This window comes from Mustela putorius, unplaced genomic scaffold, assembly GCF_011764305.1.
Source record: "Mustela putorius furo isolate JIRA1106 unplaced genomic scaffold, ASM1176430v1.1 tig00003858_pilon_pilon_pilon, whole genome shotgun sequence".
NCBI classification, from domain to species: Eukaryota; Metazoa; Chordata; class Mammalia; order Carnivora; family Mustelidae; genus Mustela; species Mustela putorius.
This window is the reverse complement of record NW_025422010.1, coordinates 7918067-7939701: the sequence shown is the minus strand read 5'-3', so window position 1 is coordinate 7939701 and position 21635 is coordinate 7918067. Positions and strand designations below refer to the sequence as shown.

General features: G+C 41.5%; 1 protein-coding gene across 4 annotated transcripts in view; it reads right to left on the bottom strand.

Moving 5' to 3' along the window:
- Window positions 1-21635, bottom strand: part of PIEZO2 (piezo type mechanosensitive ion channel component 2) — a 455796-nt gene that overhangs the window by 4898 nt on the left and 429263 nt on the right. For 3 of the 4 annotated variants that reach the window (XM_045065366.1, XM_004742696.3, XM_013051380.2), the window contains 11 exons: window positions 21322-21574; window positions 20244-20376; window positions 18185-18332; window positions 17873-18087; window positions 11544-11702; window positions 9498-9645; window positions 5612-5800; window positions 5175-5267; window positions 3697-3869; window positions 1542-1670; window positions 263-342 (listed from right to left, as the gene is read on the bottom strand). In XM_045065366.1, coding sequence (XP_044921301.1) covers window positions 263-342; window positions 1542-1670; window positions 3697-3869; window positions 5175-5267; window positions 5612-5800; window positions 9498-9645; window positions 11544-11702; window positions 17873-18087; window positions 18185-18332; window positions 20244-20376; window positions 21322-21574 — 1720 coding nt within the window. Of the gene's footprint in view, window positions 1-262; window positions 343-1540; window positions 1671-3696; window positions 3870-5174; window positions 5268-5611; window positions 5801-9497; window positions 9646-11543; window positions 11703-17872; window positions 18088-18184; window positions 18333-20243; window positions 20377-21321; window positions 21575-21635 lie in introns of those variants that run through there. The other variant, XM_013051381.2, reaches the window with a different exon arrangement.

The window sequence follows — 21635 nt, the reverse complement described above, 5'->3', positions numbered from 1 at the left end:
ATGAATCAGTAACAGAAGCTGCTAGAACACAGATTTAAGCCAATCATGTTCTATATCAATGAAAACCATGAGGAATATGGTTCCCGGTGCCTGACTGGCTCCTTCTGGCCGGTGACTGTAGCTGGGAGTCTTTGGCTTCTGTAAGCCGCGTCTCACAGGGAAAGAAAACTGGAAAGCAGCTGTAGAAAGGCTGAAAATGCAAACTATAGACACTGATAAAAGAATTAAAAAGAGTTCTGAAACAATTCCTTCTCATCCTTACCAGACAAAAGTTGCTTTATAGGTTTAGAGTTCGAGTCACTAGGTGCTTTCACGTAATATGGGTAGATCCTTTCTATAGTCCTGTGCGTTCAGAAAAAAAAAGAGGAGGAGGGTCATGACATTTTAGTTGTTTTATCCACACAAAACTGACTTTTTGTTACCATCTTTTACCTCATCTCAAACAAATAACAGTGAGTCGGTACTTCTACGCAATGTGGTGTCATCAAAATTTATGGGCCCCATTATAATCAGAAATTTCTGAAGCCAAACAAATTTAGTGGTTCTATTCAAAAACTTAGGTAAACTCTGTACATGAGCTTATTAATGCCTTAAAAACTACCTGTGACTGTTTCTGAAGCAAGGGGCTATCTTTCTTGCTAGGATCTATGTCTGCACTCTATGTAGGTATATAATTATATCCATAATCAAGTGGACTGCATGAATCTATCTAGTGACAAGATTGAGGCTCGAGGAGACAGCTGGTGGCCTGGACCTCACCCTCCCTCTGCAGAGGATGAACTGGTTAATGTGAGCAGGTCACTCTGTCCTTCTAGGCCTGTTCTTTCACGGGGAAACAATGAGGGAAGACTTGAAAATCTTTGAGGTTCCTTTAACTGTAGTGATTAAAAAATGCTGTCTTAGGGAAAACAGTGTGAGGACTGCATCATGGCAGCTCTGATGCTCAGTGCAGCACAGTGGGGCCAGGGCAGACTGGAGGTCAGAACTAGACATTGGCCAATGAATGTGATTTAGTGGTTTTGCACCCATAGCATTTCACCCCTTCCTCCTAGTTCTCATACTAGAATCTAAACATCCCAGCTTGGATTTCTTTGAAGTGGAGTATTTATATGCATATGCATATATGCAAGATAATATATTAATATAGAGGTCCCCCCCAAACCCCTGCCTAACTTCCCTTTATTCCTTGTCTTCCCTGTACCCCCATCCAGTAGCCAGGCATTCAATGAGCCCAGGTCGAGTAAGAGTAAAAGAAAGGTTTCCCAGGGGCTCTTCTTGGCTTTTGGTGATTATGGTCAGGTAAGAGCAAGGTCTGCTACCCAGAGACAAGATCAGGGCTCCCAGGGCTAGGTGGACAGAGAGGTAGAGGGGAGAAAACAGAGTTGTCTTAATGTAACATAATGAGATCTCCAAGTAGAGATTCACTTGGGTTACTGGAGAATGGAGAATGTTGCATTTCTTGCGTATATGAATTTGCAAATGGAGATTTTGTACCAAATATAGCCATATATTAAAGCTAATGAACAGGAGCAATCACTTACACGGGCGTTCTTGAACTTTCTGTGTTGTTGCCAGCGATCATTTTAGCTATATTCTTACGTGTATTATTTTTAAGAGGAAAAGATAGCTTATCGGTTGCTATTTCTGCTTTTGCACCCAGACTCATGTTTCTGTGAAGAAAGATAAAAGGGCCCAATGTCAGTGATTAGTCAGAAGTCTGGAAGAGAGATTCAAAAATTCACTTGACTATTTTATTAATCTCACCAAGTCTTCATTGGATCCACAACTGTCAACCCCAACCTTTTCTGTCCACCTCACCTTTATGTCCAGCTTCGTAGACAACCAAGTTAGTAAACCCCACGGAGGCCACAAACACCTTTAAAACAGACGGCACGTGAGGAGGCAGTCTGCTGACTAAAAGAGAAACTGTCTTGATGCTCTGATATGAATTTCTGCAACATTCCTATATTAATCTAATGAGGTTAGTCTCATGCTGACTAATAGAATCCACATTTTTTTTTAAAGATTTTTATTTATTTATTTGACAGAGAGAAATCACAAGTAGATGGAGAGGCAGGCAGAGAGAGAGAGAGGGAAGCAGGCTCTCCGCTGAGCAGAGAGCCTGATGCGGGACTCGATCCCAGGACCCTGAGATCATGACCTGAGCTGAAGGCAGCGGCTTAACCCACTGAGCCACCCAGGCGCCCCTAGAATCCACATTTTTAAAAGAACATTCAATCAAAATCTGATCTTTAATGTCGTTAATTTTTTGGTAGCTCTTTAAAGAAAAGGCTAGAAAATAAATTTTTGGCAGTCCAGAATTTCGTGTGAGGAACTTGGGATGTGAATTCTAAAGGAGAAAATAAGATTCAGGAAGGAGTTCTTTCAATTCTGAACAGCCCCCTTTGAAATCATCTTAGGTTGGAGAAGGTTTTCTAGGTACCTATCATGATTTTTTCTTAATTTCATCCTAGAAACCAGGAATCATGGACCCAAATGCACCTACCACCTGACTTCCCAAATAAGCCGCCAGAGAATCCTGAAATCACAAGACCATGATAACAAACGAACAAACAAACAAACACTAAGCCTTTCCAACTAGCTTATCTTGTCAAGGTGTCCCAAGTACTCCACTAACACACTGGGTTTTTGAATGCGAGAACTTTTCCCAAGACATGCTCTTAGGAATGGATAAAGAAGATGTGATAGATATATATATATATACGGTTATTACTCAGCCACCAAAAAGAATGAAATGTCATTTGCAAAGCTGTGAATAAAGCTAGAGAGTATTATGTTGAGCAAAACAAGTCAGAGAAAGACAAACATCATGTGATCTCACTCATGTGTGGAATTTAGGAAACAAAACAAATGAGCAAAGTGGGAAAAAAAGAGAGGGAGAAGGAGGCAAACCAAGAAACAGACTCTTAACTATAGAGAGCAAACTGTTGGTTATCAGAGGGAAGTAGGTGATGGGAGCTGAGGAGGGCCCTTGTGATGAGCACTGGGTATTGTATGGAAGTGCTGAATCACTATACTGTACACCTGAAACTAGTATCACACTGGATATTAGTATGTTCACTGGAATTTAAATAAAAACTTAAAAAAAAAAAATGAGCGAAATAGTGGCCGCATGCCGGCCATTGGCTCAGGTTAGGTGGGAAGGAGTCTCTCTCAGCTCTCGCCTCCTGGGACTGCCAGGCTGCTCACACACATTACGTGTGGAGAAAAAAAATCTGTTAGGGTTTCCCCATGTTGGGAGGATGGGTGCAAGTGAGAACTGGGGTTCCTGAGGCTGCTAGTTCTTCATTCCAAAGAACAAACTTCACCCTTTCAGGGAAATCTTACCACCATCCAGACTATTTCATTTCTATGAGTCCTTACCCATTTTCCGTTCACTTTGCCTCTCTCTCTTGTTCACAGAACTCATTGCCAGCCTCTCTTTAAAGACTGAGGTTAGCAGGAAAAAGGAAAACTACAAGGTTCTTATTTTTTGCCAAAGATTCTCATTATTTAACAGATCATTATTTAACAAACACAAAAGTTTAGTTGTAGCATCCAATGAATGTTCCCAAAGCATGATATCAACTAAAACCCACATCAATTGAATTTTTCTGTCCTTCTATCCTCCCGCCCCCGCCCCGAGTTTAGATTGGGGGGAAAGGGGGAAATCATACATGGAAAGACAGTAACTACCTCTGAATACTCCATGAAAAAACAACAGAGAAGCTACTATTGGGGTCCATGAGTTCCTCTATCATTTTCTGCTTACTGGGAGGGCTGATGGTCCACAAAGAATTTGAGTTTCCTTCCAGTTCTGCTACTGTTATGTCTTCTTTTTCATAATTTTCCAGAAATTGCATAGCACCCTGTATGCACACAAATACACATGCATAAATATATCATAGACATGGTGATGTATAAATAAAGCAATTGCTCTTCCTTTTAACGGACTGCTGAATGAGGATTTCTTCCTATGGAAGGACAGTTTCTACAGTGGATGGGCTTGGTGCTCCGTGGTACTACTTTCCCTCCACATGCGGAATAGGCAGCCCCAGTGACACAGAGCAATCTCAGTATAGTACAGGTACAGAATTGTTTCAATTAATCAATAAAGGCAAATCAAAGTATTTGGTGTTGTTTTTCCTCCCCACTAAGCAGGAAACTTATCAACACTTGGGGTGTTCCCTCTCATGAGACAGTCAAATTTAATCCACCCACAACATCTTGGTCCTACCTTCACAGCTGCACATCCCTTCAGATGAGTCTGGGCAGTGTGCATTAGAGGCTGATAATTTTATAAAGGAGCTAAGCCTCCATCTGCCTAATCATTTTCTTTAAATAGGGAAATATTATTTGTAAAGCAAATTTTAATTATGAAAAATCAATTTCTCATATTATTCTGAGTTTACAATGGAGAGAAAAGAATACATCAACCACAACTTTGCCAACAGGACATTATCACTATTATATGCAGTAGGAAATGCAGATTTTTAAACATCACTTAAAAAATAATAGCGTATATTCTTTTTCATTTATGTCTTATCTTGAGACATGTTCATGCCATGTGTGGTCTTTGCAATGATTATTTTGTATTACAAAAGAAGTTGCCTGGAAAATATTCAGACAACACAACGTGTAACTAAAATGAAAAGTGGTAGCCCCCCTCTCCCATGTCAACCACCCTAGGGAAGCCAGTGCCCAACAGATTCACTGGACACATTTGCTATAATTTATTCAACAGCCTTTACTTACTGAGCCCTCAGCTGCTTCCCACTTTTGTCAATACTAAGAATGCCATCACAAGCAGGTGCCTGCATAGAGATTTTCCAATATTTTGAATTACTCCCTGAAGATAAGATTCTCAGACTAGACCTAGCCGTCAAAGGGATCAGTATCTACTGCAATTAAAAACATCTAAAAATATAAAAGAGGACCTACATCTGTTGAGCTTAAATTAAAATGTCCTGAATTAAAATTATGTTTATTGACACTTCTATCCAATAATACAGACATAATGTCTCAGATTATCCAAGTGGCCAGTGGCCACTGGTAATCCTTGAAGAGTCCTTCCCACAACCACAGGCCACAGCAGAACAGTGAATAAAGTGACAAGCCATAAGCTCACCTAGATGAAAGGTCTTCACAGACATCTACAACATGCATTTACTTACAGTGTCCCTAGAGAAAGCTTTCATAAACTTATTAAACTTTAGCTGATCCATAACTTTCAACTGGCTTTGCTGGGCACTCATTGTGAAAATGGGCTGGAAAACAAAGAAACAGTGCTGTCAACACTCCTGAGGCTTGTCTCTGCATCCTGGGTTAAAAGAGAAATATTTATACAGTATATCATCACCCACTGTGTACCCAATGGCAACTGGCCTCAGGGATCTCTTTTTGGAAGTGATTATTCCAGTGCCTCACACCAGAACAGAACTACCCTTTCAATGTCTTCTGCACCTTATCTCATATGCCATGCATAAACTGACCAGTTAAAATGTAGGGGAAGAGAATCTGGCCGCAAAAGCTAACTGAACATCCTGTGGCTGGTGGTCAGGAAAGACACGGGCAGGGGAGCCAGACCTGGGGGAAGGGACACAGCAGTTACCTGGTACCCTCCCAGGGTAATCGTGACCGAGACGTCCAGGGGCTGGTTGATGACCCCTGCCACAGATTTGATCAAGGACATGAAGAGAAGGGGAAACCAGACGATGCAGATGAGCAGAACGATGATCATGCCTCCCATGCCATACTTCACCACTTTCTTCTTCTTCTGCCCCCGGGGCTGCGGGTATCTCTGCAACAGAAAAGTCACACAGGCCTCAGGCTTCCAGTGCTGGAAGCAGGTGGGGGAAGGATGCCTTGCTCTTCCCACAGGACCTGACTGGGACCTGATTCTGCATCACTCACCCTGAAGTGGGGAGAGCAAACTTGTCCCCAGTCTATGAAGTTAGGTGGTGATGTGAAGCTATAATGAGCTCCCAACACATTTCCACTGTGTTACCATGAGGGACCAATAGGACCTGACAGACTTTCTCCTTAAAATTGTTGTGTGTGTGAGGGGGGGTGCCTGGGTGGCTCTGTCAGTTAAGTGTCTGCCACTGGCTTAGGTCATTAGGCCGTGATCCCAGGGTCCTGGGATTGAGCCCACATTGGGTTCCCTGCTCAGTGGGAGCCTGCTTCTCCCTCTCTTTCTGCCCCTCCCCCCACTTGTACTCACGCTCTCTGTCTCTCTCTCTCTCAAATAAATAAATAAAGAAAGAAAAGTAAACTATGACTAGGACCAAGTGTCCTGCATTTGTGGGTGTTCATATGTCAACACTCTCTCTTTCAGGAAATTGTTCTGCCTTCATAAGCATATTCATAAAGCCCCTGGAGCACAGTATATTCAACTCAGAGTAATCCCCAATAAAAGTCACTGTTAAAAGAAGCTTACTTTTCTGCTTCACACTAGACAAGAGATTGTCCCTGGTAATGCTTCAGTCTCTGATGGGACAGAGTGGAAATGAGTCCCAGATTTACTCAGACTCCCTTGGTGTTGACCTCCCCAACACGTAAGTTCTCAGAAAGTTTTACCAGGTGTGATTTAAAATATGAAATACCCTTTGACTTAGCATAAGATAGCAGTATATATTTAAGTAGGGGTGATGCATTAAACAAGGCTTTTTATTTCTTGAAATAAAACAACAGCAATGATTGTAAACTTTTCATGGGCAGGAATGCCTAGTGTTTCAGGGCAGAGCAACACCAGCCTTCAAGGCAGACTGACAATGGTGTCACCTCTCACTATGGTACTAAGAAGGTTGTCACCTGTTGACTCAAAGACAGTGAAAGGCTTGTAAGAGCCAACAAATGGGGCAGAAACGCTGCTTCCATGAAAAGTGACCCCGTATCAACATGGTACAGTCCTGTGAGCTCTGACGGAGAGCCTACCTCATAAGAACTCCCCACCCATTCATCTAGCGGAAGTAGTATCTCACTGTTTCTGGTGCTCCTGGGGTCGGGCCCTGGGTCCTGGGATGTCGTCCTTCCCCCTTGCTGTCAACACATGAACTCATCTATTTCGTGGAGAAGACGAGCTATGTGGTGTGTTTCTTCACTGCTCATCTTTCTCTAGCTTCCTGTAGGGTGGCCGGTCCTCTTCCCTACTTCCCTCTTCCCTCCCCAGGCCTCTCATTCCACGCTTTCCAGACCCCAGACCGCCCCCCACAAGCCTCACCCCCCTGCCTTGATCCCCACCCGGACCTTCTTCCTTTGGCTTTAATACTAAGAACTTTTGCTTTTCTTTTTTCTACTATTCTTTTCCTTGACACCTATAGAGGTACAGATCCTCTCCATTCTAAAATTATCCTCTCAATTTGCCTCTCCCTTGAACTGATTCTCTCTCTGGCCTTTCTCTTGCCTGTGCTCAGCCCCTTTGAAAGGGGAGCCACAGGATGACCTATGGCAAGTCTGTTCAGTGGCGTCCAGCCCGAACTGCCCACCTGCAGAATTGCGAGCAAAGAAAATGGTTGTTATTTTTCATCCACTGAGTTTGGGGTGCCTGGGTGGCTCAGAAAATTAAGCAAGGGACTAGCTCAGGTCATGATCTCAGGGTCATGAGATCAAGCCCCATGTTGGGCTCTGCGTTTGGTGCAGGCCCTGCTTGAGTTTCTCTCTTTCTCCCTCACTCTCTGCCCGTACCTGTTCTGCATGCTCTCTCTCTCTCTTTATATATATACACATAATATATAATATTTATTTAATTTATTTTAAAAATATATATTTAATGAATTAAATTAAATATGTATTAATTTATTATATATTATATAGAATAAATATATAATAATAAATATATATACATTTTTAGGCCATTATGTTTGAGGCTGTTTGATTGCAGCAATAGACAACTGATATGGTAATTATTGAATGAATAAATAGCTCCTGGAGCTAGAGATGAACCTATACCTCCCAGCGGGGAGGGTCCAGGAAATGAGGTCTCCTAGTGTCACCGTGTATACATGGATACCTCCTGAGGCAGCCAAGCTATGATGGGGTAGCTTCAATTATTAGAAAGTTCTTCATATCCCACTGAAACTTACCAGAGCTTTTGCCAACTTGTCTTTTTTTTTAATTTAATTTAAAATTTTTCAGTGTTTCAAAATTCATTGTTTATGCACCATACCCAGTGCTCCATGCAATATGTACCCTCCCTAACTTGTCTTAAACTCTGTTATCTTGAACCTTGCAAATAAATTCAGACATTTCCTCTATTTCCCAGTATTTCAAACAGTTACAAATGGGTATTGTTTTTGCCTCCTTCCATTTTTTTTTCTACTTCAGACAGAACAATTCTTGGTTCTTTCTCCTCTTCTTCATTTGTTATGATTTCCAGGTCCTTTGTCAACATGATTGTTACCCTCAAAGTCCCTTTGGTAGAACAGCTCTCATATATCTCATATTCTGTCATTTAAAAATTATATTTTATTTATTTATTTGACACAGAGAGAGAGCACAAGTAGGCAGAGTGGCAGGCAGAGGGAGAGGGAGAGGGAGAAGCAGATTCTCTGCTAAGCAGGATGCCAATGCTGGGCTCAATCCCATGACCATGGGATCATGACCTGAGCCAAAGGCAGCCACTTAATTGACTAAGCCACCCAGGCACCCCACCATATTCTGACATTTTAACAGTTTTTCTGCTCCTTAAAAATCAGTACAAGCTCTATGATTTTAAGTTTACTGCCAGTCATATCTCCTTCACTCCCATAAACCCCATAAACACAGGGCCCACAGGTCAGTGGGCCCCTGCCCTGTGAAGCTGAAATTCCTAGAAGCAGCAACAGAACATATTAGAAAGTATATAGACTAGAGGAAACTTTTCCAAAGAGAGTATTACGGAGAAGAAAAAAAAAAGACATTTTATACCACCTCAGCTAATTATCATTGAGCGGTCCTGTTGCTATTATTCAACAGACTCCTGTTTCAGATGTTAAACTTGTGAAAAAATCCAATAAATAACAGTAATCCTATCCATATTTAAATCTTAATATTCAATCTAACAGAATAAGCAAATATTTGTAGTTCAATTTCCTCTGTACAAAGAAGTCATATTGTCCTGTCGCTCATCAAAGAATGAGTCAGAGGGTGAGCCTGAGTCCAAGCCACCTGACCTCACTTTTCTCTACCGTACCACATTCCCTTCTGCTCCCCAATGAGCCATTTAAGAATTATTGGGTCACACAGCAATATATCATTTCTTCTTTTAAAAATAACTACAATATACATTTGCCAAAAGGGGAAGACATCTGGACGCTATTGCTGACTAAAGGCAACAGTGAGTCCAAAATTCCCAAGTCCAGGGGGTGGAAACCAATGGAACACTTAAAGATCCTCACCGTTTCTGCCCCCCCTGTCCCCCTTTATTTGGCTATAAAACTTATAGAGGTTCACATTAATCTCATAACCAGCCTGGATGGAAGGGAAACAAAAAGGGATCAGGCATTTTTCTGGCTTACTTTTTCGGACTCCCGCCAACATTTCAGGATGAATATGTGAGCATAGATATCCTCCACACATATCCAGCTGGAAAGGCTCAAGGTCGTGTCTGTCCACACCCAGTCCATCACAGCCCTCAGCTCCGTCAGAAATGGAACGAGGCGGAACCTGCCAGAAGCCACATCTTGTTAGACAGATAGTTGTGGGGTGGCCCCCATCACCCTCTCAACCCCAGGAGCTCTTGTAGTTCTCTGTCATCTTAGCCTTATGTCTCAGAAACAATTCTCAGGGTGACTCTTATGGTAAAATACAACTGGGATTACAAACTCTTTCCATCATGAGTCAATGTATAAATTAGTATTGCCCATTCATTTTTCTTTTTTTTTTTTTCTTTTTGTTGATGGTCTTAACAAATTAGGATTCCCTTTTTATTTTTTTTTCTTTTTAAACATTTTTTATTTATTCAAGAAAGAGGGTGAGAGAGAGCACAAGTGGTGGGTGGAGGGGCAGAGGGAGAGGGAGAAGCAGACTGCCCATTGAGCAGGGACTGGATCCCAGGGCTCGATCCCAGGACCCTGGGATCATGACCTGAACCAAAGGCAGATGCTTAACTGACTGAGTCACCCAGGCTCCCCAGGATTCCCTTTTTAAATACATTTGAAGGTGTCCTCTCCCTCACCAAAGCTTTGTAGGGGTTTAATCTTTTTGATTAAATTTATCTCTGAATATTTCATTGTTTTCGGCGATGTTGTGAACGAGATAGTTTTCTTTGTTGTTGTTGTTGTTTTTTTCCCCCCACGATATTTTGTTTTTAGCATATGGAAACACCACTGATTTCTGGGTGTTGATTTTACAGCCTGCAAATTTACACTGAATTCGTTGATTACTTTCAACAGTTCTCTGGTTGAGTCTTTAGGATTTTCTATACTTAAGAACATATCTTCTGCAAAGAAACTCCATAATTTTACTTTTTTAAACATTTGCTTGTGAGAATTTGTTGGTCAGAGGATTATTGAACATTGGGGTTTTGCTGCTGAATGAGCTAGGAAAAGTTAGGTAGCTGGTGCCTGAAAGATGAGGACAAATGACTGCTGTCAGAGGGAGCAGGACAAGTGTTTGGTGGCACACAGTAGAGCCCACACCTGGTGGACTTAGTCGGTGCCCAAGTTTAATAAGATTCTGCCTTTGTTTCTTGTATTTAGGAATGGGTTGGCCTGGGCTCCTCTTGGGTCTGGAGGCTGTTCCTTGTTTCTTGACTAACACAGAGCTTCTCTCCGGCTGGAGAACCCAGGTGCACCTCATGGCCTTTCCCCTAGACCACTCAGCTCTTCCAAGTGAACACTAATCCAACACCTGGAAGAAATACCAGGCCATCCTCAGACTAACACCAAGTGACTCAGCGAGCATGCTCGACAGCTCTTTTGTGACTACGTCACCATCCCTATGTCTGGTACAATTGAGAAGCCAGCAGTGCCATGAGCAGCCTGGCCTTTTATGCTCTGGTACAATTCCAAGGGAACAGAGAGGAACTACTACCAAAGAAATCCTCAACAAAGAGCCAATATGCTTCATTTGAGTAGCTAACTTACTATCAGGAACAAGCAAGCCATGTGGCATTTAGTTTGACGCTAAATGGAATAAATGGCCCTTGTCAATGGAGGCACTTATTGTAAACACAAAATCCCAATGGTATTTTGAAAGAGTCCAGATTCCAAATTTCTGTTCTATTGTGCCCAGAAATATATTAATACTTAAAGATCATATATCCCTATTTTTCATCCTGAGATATTACCACACTAATTACTCAGGATACAGCAATAGAAAATTAAGCCATGTGGCTGATTTTAGAAGGACATACTGGCCAGATGTATGTCAATTATCCACAGAAAGTTATTTAAAGAGGCATATCTGTCTTTTGCCGAACATCGTGAAGAGTTCTGGGATGCTCCATATTGCTATGCCAGTGTTCTGCACCTTCCTATTTCTTCCTGAGGAAAATGAATGTCTTTTTCTTACCAGCCTCCCCTCCATGAGTGTCTGTGGCAATACAGAGTGTCCTTCCTTACCCTTGAAACAAGAAGAGGTTGACATAATTGTAGCTCTTGGTGAGGAAGTTTCCAAGGACTCGTGTTGGGTAGCCACAACGGATTTGGTAGGCAGACAGCCCGAAGTAAACACATTTCACAAAGTACCAAAGCTGAGCAACCAGGTTCTGGCTGAACTTCCTAAAATGTAAAAACACAGGAAAGTGAAATAATGCTACAACATCACATCAGTTTAGGATTTAAAAAAAGAAAAGCCTAATTGACCCTCTGGCGCTTAGAGTCAATTCAATTGTATATAGATCACTTCAAAGGCAAAAAGTAAGGTAAGAAAATCTAATAATTAAAAAAAAATATATATATAAACGGTGGCTCCAATGTATTAGTGCATTATTCAGTTTTTAGACCATAATTCATTTATTTTTAAGCAAATTTACTAATATTTTCTCCCAACATGGAAGATGATGCTACCATGTTCCAAATCAAAGCTCATCAAAAAAGATGCATTTTTTTACTACAAAAGGACCCATAAATGGAAGATGTAGGAGAAAGTATTCTGAGAAGTGAATTACCTCCTCCCCTCATTTTTTTGTTTGTTTGTTTTTGTTTTTGCTATATATATATATATATATATATATATAGAGAGAGAGAGAGAGAGGTCATGGATTAACAAAGTTTTAAAACCAGATGTGGGTTCCAGTTGTGTTTATAAACCATAGCAATTACTCCTCAAGACATCATGCCCAAGACATCCATGACTTTATTTGAAGATTTTCCCTACCTCTGAAAATCTATGATTCCATGATCTAACATTCTTTTCTTAATGATGCCTCGAACAAGAGAGATCACAGTCCCTTCTCGTGGGGAATAATTGATGAAGAGACCCACAGTGCTGGACAGTTCATAAATGCTAGGATAAGTTGGAGGAAAAACTTGGTGGAACTAAATTTCACACCAGAAACAAATCTGAAACACTTTTCAAAGGATGATGAGCCACAGGACCATTTTAAACTTTGGATTAAGGCAGAATTCTACAAGAATACTAGATATGGTCAATATATGTTTAAAAGGAAATGAAACATAAGACTTTTGACTCAGCAAGCACTAGGCAGGTATCATTTTCCCTGGGTTTAAAATTAAGTGTAAAGTTTTTTACACCAGTATATTACACCAGTATATTACTTTTTGTATTTTGGATTTGTTTTGTTAACTTTTAATTTTGACATTAGAAGAAGACGTGTTTGTTTGTTTGTTTGTTTGTTTTTTAGCTGAAAATAGCTATTTAGTTGACCAGATCCAAGAACCGTCCAGGAACACTTGAATCTTTGTGTCCCAGGGGCCTGGTAACCTCCATGTAGATCTCAATACGTAGAAACCTCAAAAATATTGCTTGTAAGTGTCTCTGCTGTGAAGAAACCAGCTTTGGTATTTCAGTTCCTAATAAATTAAAAATATTTGACCATGATCTAGCACTTGACAAGTTATTAATAAACACATCAGAAACCTTACAGAGAGCCCATCTCAACCATCCCTTTCCTCTTCCTTCTTGGGGTTGTATCTATTGGCACTGTAGTAGGAAAGAACATTCTTTTAACTCTGCAGGGAAATGCCCTTGGCTTTTACAAATAATTTGTACAAGAACTGCATGAGGAAAAACTCTATATTTATAAAAATTATAATCAAAGACTTAAAACTGTATTGTCTTCTAGTCCTTATAAAAGGACCAACCCATATTGTGATGAGCACTAGGTGCTGTATGTTAAGTGCTGAATCACTAAATTGTATACCCCAAACTCATTTTACACTGTATGTTAACTAGCTGGAATTTAAATAAAAACTTAAAAACAAACAAATAAACAAACCTTTCCCTTCCTACAACCTTAAAATGAATCAAGTTGGAATAAATCATAGTTAATCTGTAGTTACTGAAGTAATTGTGTCAGATCTAATTAAGGACATTAAGATTGTCCCACACTGAAAGACCTATTTCTCTGGTGATCTCTCCATTTTTTATTGCTGGAGGCTGGAATCATGCCTTACTCATCTCTCCATCGCCCAGAGCACAGGCCACACAGGGCTTTGTAGACTGTAGGCACCTAATGAAAGTCTGTACACTAAATCATATGCATATACACAAGAAATGCCATTTTTTTCAGATTAATTATTCAAAACACCAGAGCTTCCTGATGCTCACTATTATAACCAGTAGCCATAATTTTTTTCTGTATGCTTTAGAACCATACAGAAATTCCAATTCCAATGTGTACCTTCCCTTACTCTTTTCCTGTTTTGAAAGGATTTAGACAATATGACTATTAATGAATGTTTTCTTTTGCACAATAATGAATTAAGTTTTCAGTAACAATATCTGGAGAACAAATGAATTATTTTCATGTTAACAAGTGATGGCAGCATAGGGCTTGAAATGTCATGAATGTGTTCTGTCACAGACATGCTGGCAATGAAGACTCAAGGCTCACCGATCCTAACATATCTTGAATTAAATATCCAAAAATAAAGATTGGGCAATCCTTTGCATTAGGAATGACCATTGAGGTGAGGCCATTGAGATAAGACAGAAATGATCTCTGCGGCCATTCTCAAAAAATGTTTATAGCAGCTTTATCTGTAGTTGCCAAAGAAGTAAAAACAACTCGGGCACCTGGGTGACTTAGTTGGTTAAGTGAATGCCTTTGGCTCAGGTCATGATCCTGGAGTCCCAGGACTGAGTCCCCCATGTGGCTCCTTGCTCAGCAGGGAGTCTGTTTCTCCCTTTGACCCTCCTTCTTCATGTTCTCTGTCTCTCATTCCCTCTCTCTCTCTCTCTAATAAATAAATAAAATCTTTAAAAAAGGAAGTAAAAACAACCCAAATGTCCTTAAACTTTTCTATACTTAAACACTCTTCGGAACATTTATATGATAGAATATTACTGACCAACAAAAATAATTAAGTACTGACACAGGCCACGATAGGGATGAATATCAAATACACTATGCCAAGTGGAAACAGCCAGCCTTCAAGGCCATCGAATGTGTGATTCCATTTATATGACATTCTGGGAAAGGCAAAATTGTAACAGAACAGAAAATGCATGTCCCGGAAGCTAGACGTGAGGGAGAAGGGGCCTACAATGGACAAGAAGAGTTTCTGGGTGATGGAACTGTTTGATAACTTCCTAAGTTTTTATTACTTTAAAAACTGAGATATTATTGCCATACAACATTATATTAGTTTTAGGTGTACAACTGCAGTCAAACTTTTAAATATTTATCATAGTGCCTCAATCCATGGAAGCCATTGTGTCGTCCTTCCCACAAAGGGCCAGGTCTCTGCTTTAGTCACAGGGACATGATGCCCCTTTTCACCTGGTCTACTGCCCTGGACATAGCAGGTGCTCAATAAATGAAAAATTGAATTGATTATGCAATTCAATATGCACAAAAGAAGTTTTCATTCATTCAGTCATTTTAAAAAACATTCCAGCTCTGTTTGGTTTGGAAGGTATTATTGCTTAATCCCCAGAACCTATGGATATGTATTGTTTCATGGCAAAGAAGACTTTATACTTGATATTGGTTAAGGTGTTCAAGGTAGAGAGAGTGCCTGGGTTATCCAGGTGAGTTGAATCTAGTTAATGAGACCTTAAAGGGAGAAATCTTTCTCCGCTGTGCTCAGAAGCAGCCAATATGGCAGAGGAATGTTCAGAATGATGCAATAAGAAGCGGACTCCATGCACTGAGGTTGCCTTTGAAGGCTAAGGTGGGGCCATGAGCCAAGGAAGGCATCTCCGGAAACTGGAAAAGACAAGTAAAGGGATTCTCCCCCAGAGACTTTATTTTTTTATTTTATTTTATTTTATTTTATTTTATTTTATTTTATTTTATTTTTTTCAAGATGTTATTTATTTATTTGAGAGAGAGTGAGTGTGAGCGAGAGAGCAGAAACAGAGACAGAGGAGAAGCAGGCTCCCAATTGAGCAGGGAGCCCGATGTGAGGCTTGATCCCAGGACCCTGGGCTCATGACCTGAGCTGAAGGTAGTCACTTAACCAATCGAGCCATCCCGGCGACCCACCTGAGGGCCTTTAGAAAGGAATGCAGCCCTGCCAACACCTTGATTTTAGTCCAGTGAGAACTGTATCAGACGTCTGGCCTATACAACTTTAAGGTGATAAATTTATTTTGTTTTAAGTCCTTAGTTGGTGGTAATTTGTTACAGCATCAATAAGAAACTCATACAAGTGGGAACGACCCAACTATTTGGTGATTTGATCCTGCTAAAGGATTCTCTAGGGTTTTGCCATTGCCATGGTCCTGGAAACATCAGTCTTTGTTGAGGCTGTTCTATCAAGACAGGGCAAGATCGATGTTCTGGAGCTCTCTGCTGGGGGTGAAAAAATTAAATTCTTTTCATAAGTGCATAATGAATAGTAGGTTATATTATGATAACAAAACTGCTTGGAAGTGAGTATAGGATGCTCCCCATGGGAGGAGAGGTGTAGCATAACAACTGGGTCAAGAGGTCTGTGATTGGGATCTGATCTCACTACTAGCTAGTTGAGTGACTTTGGGAATCCGTCTTGGGTTTGGTTTCACCCACCTTCATCTGTGGAATTAGTAGGTCTAGAAATATTTTAAAGGTCTCTTTCACTCTGAAATTAAGAGTTTCTAGGAAGGCTGATGGAGAATGTGTGTTGAAGTTTTCAAATGTCACAGAAATAATCAAAATTCATCATCTAACTACCATGGGTGTTGAATGTGGTTTATTTAGAAAATCACATTTATTCTGTTTTAAAGACTAACAAATAAGATCCACAATGTTCTCATGAACAAATTCTAGTATTTTTACAAAAAGTTTGCCTTAATCTGAATCATTTTATCAGCCAAGCTATCTATGTTCACTCTCCCCATACACAGTGTGGCATGAAAAACTTACTGGGCTGTTGGTAGTCTGGGGGGAAAAAATCCTTTCTTTACTTAGTTCTGCTTTAGACTCATGGAAAATTATCCTAATTCCATTCTTCCTTTTAAAATATTTGCATTGCCACTGAAATCAAAAGGTCAAAGTCTAGCCCACTGGGTGAAAGCAGACATGTAGCTCCAACATTGTCAGAAGAGATCTGAATTTCCTTGTTAGGAATGACAACTGAGTCAAATTATGAAGCACATAAATGAGAGAAGTTTTCCTTACTTTCTAGTCATACTTTGGAAAAGCGTTAGCCAGCCTGATTGGCTTGTTATTCATGAGGCTTGGCCAGGGATGACCCTTGAGTTATGATAATAAGATCAATTTTCCTGTTAAACGTGAAGACTTTTAATGAGATGTTAATTAAATTGATCATTATTATTACATTATAGGGGTGCTCCCACGTGCTCTAGTGCTGCCTCTTTGCTCCCATTACCTCCCATTTATACTAGTCCCCCTTGTTTCTCTTCTATCCACTAACCCACTCATTTGCTCAAGCATTAAGCACTGGCTTGGTCCCAAGTAGTGTTTCCAGTGGAGGCAGCCTGGGAAATCTAAAGAGTGAGGAAGAAGAGTGGATTGGTTGTGGGTCAGAAGAGTAGCGAGCCTCCTTTGAGGTGCAGGAGAATGTGGTGCCCTCTAGTTACTAAAGAGGTTCAATATGGCTGGAGCTTAGATTCCAAGGAGACAGAGGGAAAGGCAGGAGCCAGCCACTTCCAAGGATCTCACTAGCCCTTTCCCCATCGACCATTAGTCTCCTCTTTTTATGTGCCTCTCCCACTCCGACCTCATCTCTAGTGCATCTTAACCAGCACCAATAGCTTTATTAACAATGGCAGCATCATGGCGTCATGGAGATGAACGCTTCCCTCTCCTACCCTCTTCCTGTCAGGTGCTTTCCAAACACTGTCACGTTGCTGTTTACAACTACCTTATGTAGTAGACACTACTGTCCTCCACCACCCACCAGCCCTCTATATTTTCTTCTACTAAATGGTCTCCATTTTTTTTCATCCACTATTCATATGACATAGGCTGATATCCTCATCCTTTTAGGAATGCCTGTAAGACCATGTCTCAGTTCATCTCTGTCTACTAAGGTATAGAGACAATGACAATGGGAGAACCCTGGTTTACTCAGATCTCTCCTCTCATTCTGAATATCCTATTTCCATGAATACATATGGACATGCAGTAAAATGCTTTCAAGGAATCAGTTCACATTTTGGAGTCACACTGAATTTAATGCTGATGAAGACCTCTCACTTTTCCAACCCATGGTGCTGTTCTGTCATGCCTCCATCTGTACCTGGTGATTTTGTTGTGGCCATGCCTATGGGATGATAACCCATCATAGTGAGTGCACGTCTCCAGCTTCCACCTTACCTCTCAGTCACACCGGGCAGGATGAAGAACATCCAGAAATGAATTCCAAACACGAGAATGACCTGAAAAATGACCTTTCCCAGTACAGTCTTCCTCAGGTATAGGGCTCGGTCCACCACCATGGTTCCAAACTGAATGAGGACCATCACCAAAAACGGCCCAGGAACCTGGTCCTCCGACAGTGAAGAGGTGATGTCTGCTGCTGCTGAGTGTTTCTGGTAAGGAAACAACAGGTTCACCCATGAGTGGCATTTCACAGGACAGCATCCCTCTTACTCATTGAGCGTGTGGTGGCCTTTGTCCCCAACCTACCCCGAAGGCCCAGAAGCCAAAGACGATGATGACAAAGTCAACAGTGTCAGCCAGGAACATGAGCACATACACGTCGGTCACAGCACTGTAGTCTGGGTGGATGAGGTCATAGAAGAACTGTCTGATGGGCACATATATTTGCAGAGTCCTGCAAAACAGAGACCCCCAGCACTTGCTTCAGGAGGGGTGGGTGGGAAGAATGACCAGATACTGCCATCATTCCATTCCTCTGCATCCCTCTTTCTAAGCAGGTCACACCTCCCTCTTCAGGCTCAGCAGAGTTGGCTACAGGGGCCTCCTGCTCTAACAGAGAGCATAGACAAATTTCTTTCCAAGGAAGGCACTCTAGCCCTCTTTGCTGATGAGACCACAGGCCTCTTCTCATGCTTGAAGCATAACAGTGGTCTCAGGTCTCAAGGTGGGGGGTTTGTCACCTGATTCAATGACTCCCTCTCTGGGAGCCCCTAAGCATGCTCCCTAGTTCTCTGTGTTTTATTTCCTCTACTGGAAAACTGGGGTAAGAAGCAGACCGGAGACTCAGGGATGGGGTGAGAATTGTATGGGGCTATATGGCGGTGCTTAGACCTGGAGTCTGACCCAAACACCAGGGACACATTAGGTAGTCCCTGCTCTTCTCCTGTTTGGGTCCTGTGCCCCTCCTTGTTCCCAGGTGGTGCCTTGGGCTTTTGACTGCACCTTGTTCTGTCCAGCCTCTGCCTTCAATTCAAGACCATGTTCAGTTTGGATGGCCCACCTGGTCTTGGAGCCCACATTCAGCGCTATCCTTCCAGAACCTCTTCCATTCCTGTGGCTCATCTGCTGCCCTATGTCCCTGGCACTTGGACATGGGATGGTGAGCATTTTGTTGGAGATGAGCTGTGTGACATAGGACCTTAGTTTCCACTCTCTTGGTTGAGAGTGTTTCTCTAAGTCCCTTCCAACTTTGACATCATACCCCTGTCTGTCTGGTTGGGCTTTAGCATGATGATGCTTGGGAAATCCTGAACCAGGAATCCTGAAATCATTTATTCTTCAAATAGGAAAACTGTGCTTATAAACATAATGGATATAAAAATGAACCACACTGAAAATTGATTTTTAAAAACAACACATCCCCTCACACCTGTTAGAATGGTTATCATCACAAAGATAAGAAATAACAGGTGTTGGTGAGTATGTGGAAAGAAGGGGACCCTTGTGCACTGTTGGTAAGAATGTAAATTGGGGCAGTCATGGTAGAAAACAATAGGCTCCCCCTAAAATTCAAAACAGAGCTACCATATGAGAAAGCAGTTCCACTTCTGGGTATTTATCTGAAGGAAACGAAAACTACTAACTCAAAAAGATGTCTGCCCCCCAGGTTCAGTGCAGCATTATTTACAATAGCCAAGATAGAGAAGCCGCCTAAGTGTCCACTGATGGATAAATGGAAAACAAAAATGTGTATGCACACAATGGCATACATTGAAATATATATATATTATACATGGAACAAGTCAGAGACTATCAGATAACATATGATCTCACTAATATATGTGATCTAAAGAAAAATCAAAATAAAAAATCCATACTCATAAATACAGAGAACAAATTGGTTGTTGTCAGAGTGGGGACTGGGCAAAAGGGTGAAGGGGGTCAAAGCATACAACCTTCCAGTTATGAAATAAGTTAGTCCTGAGCTGTAATGTGCAGCATGGTGACAACAGTTAATTAATCCTCTACTGTACATTAATCTTAAATACTCTCATTATAAGAAAAATAATTTGTGACTATACGTGGTGATGAACGTTAGCTAGACTATCGTTGTGATCATTCCCCAGCATATGCATATATTGAATCATTATGTTGTACACCTGAACTTAACCTGATATTATATGTCAGTAATATCTCCATTAAGAACAATGGGATAACTGGTCATTTTCTTTTGCCTTAAGCAGATGATATCTGTGATATGAGAAGTAACTTCTCTGCCCTTTAGTCCTGGTTTATATCAAACAACTGATACCAGCTTCCTGGCCCTAAAATAAAACACCCCACGCAAATGTGTTCAGGCACTCACTTCTTTATGGTAAATGCTTTTGCTTTGATTAAATGTTCTTGAAGCTTTTCCATATAAAGTTCCCTTTTGCTCTTCTGCTTGATGCTTAAAACACTGCTTCCTTTTTGACTGCTGTTCCTTGTGCTTGTGCTGCCTAGAAATACAAAGAAACCAAGATGTTCTGAGCTATGGGTTTGTTGACATAAGAACCACAGAAACCCCTGGGACCCCCAGGGCGGAGGGATGGCGTGAAGTGGATTTAGAGGGCGGGTATACACAGGTGCCTGTAAGAACAGTGACTAAGGATTTGGAACCTGCAGTTTCACCTCTGCCTCCCCAGTAAAATGCATCTGTGGGCTTCTACACCCAACACTCACTCTTTCTGAAGTTGTTATGGGATCTTTATCCCCGGAAGAAAGAGACTGGAAGAAGGGACCCCAGGTTGTGGGGTTTCCAGATTGGGTCAGTGACCTAGGCCTTTTTCATGTCTAGATTTCTCTAACTGCAAAATGGTTATCGGACGACTGCCGATGTCTGCCTGAAAAGCGTATTCCGAAGATGGATATGCAGGTGTTTGGAAAGCTTCAGGCAGGAGCACTATATATACAAAAACCCACTTTCTCCAAGAGTGGCAACTATCGGGCCTGTCTATCTGCTGGTAATACTCACTAGTTCATAAGAAAGGAACAAGAGTATAAATAGATAGTTTTGCTAAAAGTTCCCTTGATTAAATGTAAAAATATTTTCGAAATGAATTGTGCTTTATAGTATTCTGGTCACACCCAGCAGAATTCTCTGGATGTGACTTAAAAATTAGCATGTGCCCACATGGGCAGTGTCCTGGCACCTTTGCACAACTACCCGAAGTCTTTGTCCTGGGAAGGAATCAGACATTTTGAAGCATGAAGTGACCGTCCCACAGCTGAGAGAGGATCTGAACTCGGGTCTGTCTGTTTTCAAAGTACTTTCTTCTCTTATCACAACATATTTCTTTGACAGCACCCAGTAAACCCTTTTACCAGAGACCCAGATCGCTAGTACCAGAAGAACCAGAAAACTCAGGAGTTACTCTAGCCTAAAGATATCTTGTGATAGATACCTCTTTGGGACCTATTGGAAGAAAAGCTGGATCTGGGGGATATCTGGGAGCTGCTTCCCGATCGCTTCCTCCGGATGGCAGAAGGCTGCTCTGGGAAGGATACGTGTACCGACTCTGCCGATGCAGCCAGGTTGATGGATTTCAGAGAATCGGAGGAGGCTCTCCTGCCACGACTAAGGGAGAGCTCATCCTCTGACTCTTCCTTGTCCGTGCCACTGTCGGTGATGTCATCTTCATCCCACAAGCCATGGCACTGAGAAAGCATAAGGGACAACTCAGGGGGGCGTTCCAAGGGAGGGAGTTACATTCTTCCC